Source organism: Antrostomus carolinensis, unplaced genomic scaffold (genome assembly GCF_000700745.2).
Source record: "Antrostomus carolinensis isolate BGI_N321 unplaced genomic scaffold, ASM70074v2 scaffold18830, whole genome shotgun sequence".
Lineage (NCBI taxonomy): Eukaryota > Metazoa > Chordata > Aves > Caprimulgiformes > Caprimulgidae > Antrostomus > Antrostomus carolinensis.
Genome location: NW_010287926.1, coordinates 13,425 through 19,160, shown reverse-complemented (window position 1 = coordinate 19,160; position 5,736 = coordinate 13,425). Strand labels below are relative to the sequence as shown.

Here is a 5,736-nt window from a genome sequence, read left to right as displayed (position 1 = left end):
AAGTTTCTGACAACGGACTCTAACTTTTATCTGTTCCCATTGCACTCCTACATAAAGCTGTAGCGGTGGAGCAGAAAAACATGGATATTGCTGCCTTCCTGTGCTTGCTGGAGTGTTTGCAGGAGGCTCAGTGTGCCATCTATGAATTTGACTTGCTGTGCCTTTCTCAGTACTGAGGGTTAGTGTTTGGGGTTTCACACAGCATGGTACCTGTGGCAAAATTTTAAAGTATATTTACCCTCTGATCAGGTAAAATTAAACATTGAGGACCTATTTGTTGAATGCCTGCCAAATGCTAATGAAAGTAACTCGAAGATTTAACAGGCTAGACTGTAAATGAAGAAGCAGAATTTGCATATCCAATAAATCACTTTTGCCATACAGGTTCACATTTTGATGTGTAAAACCTGTGTCACAGTTCTGGGTTTTGTTTGCTTATGTGTGGCCCTTTTACTATCTATACTCAGTACATAAAATCATGAAAGATGACGTTTTATTAGCAGCAGAGACCAGTCTCCAGTGTTGTCTCTGTTTTGGGGGCATTTTAGTTCATGTTTTCCTGCTAGTGGTGTTGTAGGTGACCTGGTATTGTTTTTCAGAGAACTGCAACTCTTGTCTGAAGAACAGGAACTGATTCTGTGAGGAGCTTTTTGATTATGTTCTCTGTTTCAGTTATATTTTGTGTGAAATTAATACAGCAGTAGAGAATTGACACTGCTCCCTCAAACAAGAGTTGCTAATTTACAGTGGTAAACAGCAGAGGAGTTTGCCTCTGTGATTTCTTGATTTTAAGCTATTCACTTGTGATTTAAAAATTTACCCTTTTTCTAGCCAAGAATTTATCCAGCAGGTAAGTATCTGTCTGTGATTGAGTTGCTGTTAAAAAGGAGTACAGAATAACATGGAATGAGTATAGGTTACTTTGTAGAGTGACAAAAATGTTGCATTTTTCTGAAATGCTAAAATAATTCAAAAACTTTAGCTTCATCATGGGTTCTCTTTTATGTGATATGAGTTTATCTTCACATTAGAGGGAACATAAATACCAAGCAATTTGTCTCATTCTGTGTATGGTATTAAAAAAATTTCAGATCTTTCCTTCCAGGAACAGACTGAGTAAAGATCTGCTTTGTTGTTAAATGCTTCCAGTAGAAAATATTTTTAAAATAGATGTGTTTATTTTTTTCCAGTGTTTCAATGGACTTTAAATTTCCCTGTTTTCTTTGCCTAGTAGGTCTGTAAGATTAAGCATAAGAACATTGAAATAGTACCAGAAGTTAACGATGTGTCGTATTCCACTGTGGTATAATTCCTGTAACGTTCCTTTGCTTGGTTCAGAGACCCTGCGATCCTGGATAGCCTGGATCTGACAGAGGAGGAGAGGCGAGTGTTGATTGACAACATTAACAGACGTCTGACACCACAGGCCGTCAAAATCCGAGCTGGTGAGTTCTTTCCGGGTGTTCACAGAACACCTGTTGACGCGTAATTCAAGTCAGTGTATCTTGGTGCAAACTATAAACTCAGTTAAAACTGGGGGTTTGTAGTGCTGATATTTGAGTGGAGCTGTTCGGAATTAAGACACCTTAATCAAGGATTGCTTGCAAATGCCTATGTGGGTTCTGTCCTGATGTGCAAGGACCTTTGGCTTTTATTTTTTACCCCAAACTGCAGATTCCTTGGGACACAAACTGGTTGTCCTGATACATAATGGAGTCTGTCATATTGCACTGGCACACAGTTACCCCAAACTGCAGATTCCTTGGGACACAAAATTTACGTATTTTGTGGTTCCTTGGGACACAAATAATTTACGTATTTTGTAGTTATTACTGCATCCACAATATTCTCTTTCATTATTCAGAGTGTTAAATGCATTGATTCCTTAACGTGATGATTGATCTCTGTCAGCACACCTACCGCGTGTGTCACAGCCACTTGTCCATAAATATGTGAAAATAGTTCTGACTTTCATGTGTTTCTAACTGATTGGTCACAAACCATTCAGCAGGCTGTATCACAGAATCGTAGGGGTTGGAAGGGACCTCAGATCATCTAGTCCAACCCCCCTGCCAAAGCAGGTTCCCTACCACAGGAAAGTGTCCAGCTGGGTTTGAACATCTCCAGAGATGGAGACTCCACAACCCCCCTGGGCAGCCTGTCCCAATGCTCCATCACCCTCACAGTAAAGAAGCTTTTCCTTAAGTTTGTATGGAACTTCCAGTGTTCCAGGTTTTGTCCATTGCCCCTTGTCCTGTCACTGGGTACTACTGAAAAAAACCCAGCCCCATCCATTTGGCCCCTGAACTTCAGGTATTTATAGACATTGATAAGGTCCCCTCTTGGCCTTCTCTTCCAGGGTGAAGAGTCCCAGCTCTCTCAGCCTCTCCTTACACAGGAGGTGCTTCAGGCCTCATCTTTTGTAGCCCTCAGCTGGAAGGCTCAAAATAAAGTGCATGAGCTGTTTTTTCTCTTATTAGCTCAGTGTAGGCAGAAAAAGCACGTGACTGCACTACTTAAGAAGGCACGCTTTGAAACTGTAAATCTGGTTGCACCACCAATGAAACAGCCTAAAAGCATGCTTGCCGTTAAACAGATAGTCAGTGTAGCAGAGTCACATTTTTAACTAGGTTGAGAAATTGCCTCTGCTCTGCAAGGGTGTATTGAAGAGCATTAGCACTTGTTGGTTACTGCAGAGATTAAAAGATAAGCCATATCCACATGACAGTGAAGTCAACGAGAGAGTGCAAAAAGTAAGGTAATGAAAAATTCCTTTACCTGTTACTCTAGATCACCATGAGTTAACATGGGTTAACTCTTCAAAAATGGGATTTGATTGCCATGAAGAATGAAATTGCTCACACAAATAGCACTTCTTTAGTTTTGAAAATTAAGTTCCTTCATGAGTGTGTTCTCTGGCTTCCTTCATCTTGCCTGTTTTGTTGTGATGATATAAGTTGATTTAATTTGGTCTACAAAGCAATCGTAGAAGTCTTCTGTTGGCTTGTAGTCTCATCTTGAGGCTGAATGGGACACTCTTCTGTCAATTTGTTTCTGATAGCTGAGAATTAGCAGGTCATTAGTCACCCGGAAGTGAGACTGAGCTCTCTGTGTAGCTTAATCTTGCACTGTTGCTACATAGGTAGAGAAATCTTTGTCTTTAGACTAATCAGAGTATTACAGATATGACCAGCACTAGTCTAGCCTTAATTTCTAAACATCTACAGAAAGCTACAGCTATCTATTGCTTTAAATATATGTTAATATATCTTACCTTAAAAACAAAAAATAAAAATAAAAAATTCCAGTGCTCCTCAAATGATGCCTCTGTAATTGCTGATAGAACTCCATGAATTTGTGGATGTGCTCTTTTTCAATTTTTTTCCTGATAGATCTTTCATTTTCTCTGGTATTTATTGCTTTTATGTCTTTGTTTCTCCATATGAAATACATAATTACTCCCACTGACTTTATATTGGGTGAGAGGTGAGCGAATGTGGGTGTATAATTTCATATCTTGGCTTTTCAAAGCACAATGTAAAATGTTGTATGTCTAAAGAATTTATTAAGACTTTTACCTCAACTTACAAGCGAAGAAAGTGAAATACCTTCCTCAGCTTTGGGAGCTTGTGAGGCTCTCATTGTGGATAAACATCAGATGCTAAAAAACTTTATTAAAGCTTACGTTTAAAAGCTTTAAAGATTCTACAGCTTTTGGTAACTTTAAAGTTTTATTATTTGTATTCTTCTGTCCTAGATATTGAGGTAGCCTGTTATGGTTATGAAGGCATAGATGCAGTAAAAGAAGCTTTGAGAGCAGGCTTGAACTGTTCCACGGAGAACATGCCCATTAAAGTAAGTGTCTATCTTAATAGTGAAATCAAAAGCTGAATTTTCCAATGTCCTCGGGTACCAGTAGCGTGCCACTGCAGTTGTCACAGTCACGTAGCTGAGGCTGAGAAGCTGTGCACTTACTTTGTGATTCCTCTCTAGCAGGTCTGTAACACAATTCCTTTCAGCTCTGTGCTGACAGTTGTTCCTGTGGCTGTACTGTGGCTTCCCAAGTTCAAGAAGCTGTATTTATTCTGTTCAATTTATTAGTCTAGTGTTGGCACACTGCACACCTACTGTTCCTAAGCAGCCTTGGGTAGGGAGCAACAAATTTAACTTTTAAGTGTAGGATTGTGTAAGAAAAGAAATGTTTGCTCCACATATGTTTGAGTGTTGGTAGAAAGGCTACTGTTACCCAGGCCTAGTTTTTCTTCCCCAATAATTTTAGGGTATTGAGTGTATTACTGAATAAAAAAAACTTGAAAGTACTTCATTCTTTGAAAATTATTTCTTATAATGTTTTTTTGTAACAAAAGGAAAAGTTTACTTATTCAGTCATCTTAAAAAAAAAAATACTGGCTGTAACACTCTTTAATTATTTGAAAAATTATGTGATAGGCTGTTTTACTGATCTGCAAAGTGGATATTCTCTCTGCTTAACAATACTTGTCTAAATAAACATAGAAATAACTGATGCTCATACTGGAAATCAGGCTGTGCACTTTCTTGTCTGATATTTCAGTCCAAGTTGTTTATGCTTTTCAAAAGGGTTTTTCAGATGGGAAAATGTTTATTTTTCTGTTAATTGTATGTTCAGAGCAGTGCTGCTCACTTTGCATTTGATATTTTTCTTTCTTTGGTTTTGTTACTGAGTTTGCTTTTCTTTTTTTTCCCCACCCCCCCAATCCCTACAATGTGATAGATTAATCTGATAGCTCCTCCTCGTTATGTGATGACTACTACAACACTGGAGAGAACTGAAGGACTGTCTGTTCTGAATCAAGCCATGGCTGTCATTAAAGAAAAAATTGAGGAGAAGAGAGGAGTCTTTAATGTGCAAATGGAGGTAAGAACACATTACATTCTAATTTTTTTTTCCTCACAACACTTTAAAGTAGAACAAGATTAGTACTGTTAGGTGAAAATTTAGCAAAAAGGTGTTAAAAAAAAATTAAAAACCCCTGAACTTCTGTGTTCCTTAAATAAACAAATTGCCAAAAATTCTAATTTTCCTGGTTTTTTGTTGTGTGACTTCAGGATGTATTTTCTCTTGCTCTTTATGTGGAGTCAGAGTCTACAAATACGTATGGTGTTTCTTTATGGGAGTTCACCATGTGTTCTGGTTCGGTTCTTTTTTTCAGCCTAAGGTGGTTACTGACACAGATGAGACTGAGCTTGCAAGGCAGTTGGAAAGACTGGAGAGGGAAAACGCTGAAGTGGACGGGGATGATGATGCTGAGGAAATGGAAGCCAAAACTGAAGACTAAATGTTCTGGGCTATTTAGAAGAGACACCGTATGAAAAGTTACAGACCCATTGCAAACACTCTGGACTAAATGTTTCCAGTATTGAAAACTTCAAATGCAAATACTTGAAGTGTTTTACTGTTTTAAAAAGACCAAAATGTAAAAGGCTCTTCTAAGTAACATTTGATGCAGCAGCTTGCACAAATTGAATCCTTCAGAAAGGAAGGTGCCTAGTCAAATTCATGGCACAGATCTGGCCAGAAGGAGGTTGCAGCCCCATGCTTAACATTTTCATACATAACAATTCCTAATTGGTGATTACAGCTCAGTGCATCTGTTAATGATCTTTCCTGGGAGCACCAAAATCAAGCAAGCTGAACAGTTCTATACAGAATGTATTTGAGCAAACATTCAATAAATTTCTGGGCTGTGTAACTCC

General features: G+C 38.4%; 1 protein-coding gene across 2 annotated transcripts in view; it reads left to right on the top strand.

Moving 5' to 3' along the window:
- EIF2S1 (eukaryotic translation initiation factor 2 subunit alpha) overlaps positions 1-5,736 on the top strand; it is a 9,421-nt gene extending 3,685 nt beyond the window's left edge. Inside the window, exons 4-7 of one of the 2 annotated variants that reach the window (XM_010164945.1) lie at positions 1,339-1,445; positions 3,758-3,855; positions 4,754-4,897; positions 5,193-5,736. In XM_010164945.1, the coding sequence (XP_010163247.1) occupies positions 1,339-1,445; positions 3,758-3,855; positions 4,754-4,897; positions 5,193-5,318 (475 nt within the window). In that variant the 3' untranslated portion in view covers positions 5,319-5,736. Of the gene's footprint in view, positions 1-1,338; positions 1,446-3,757; positions 3,856-4,753; positions 4,898-5,157 lie in introns of both variants that reach the window. The other variant, XM_010164936.1, reaches the window with a different exon arrangement.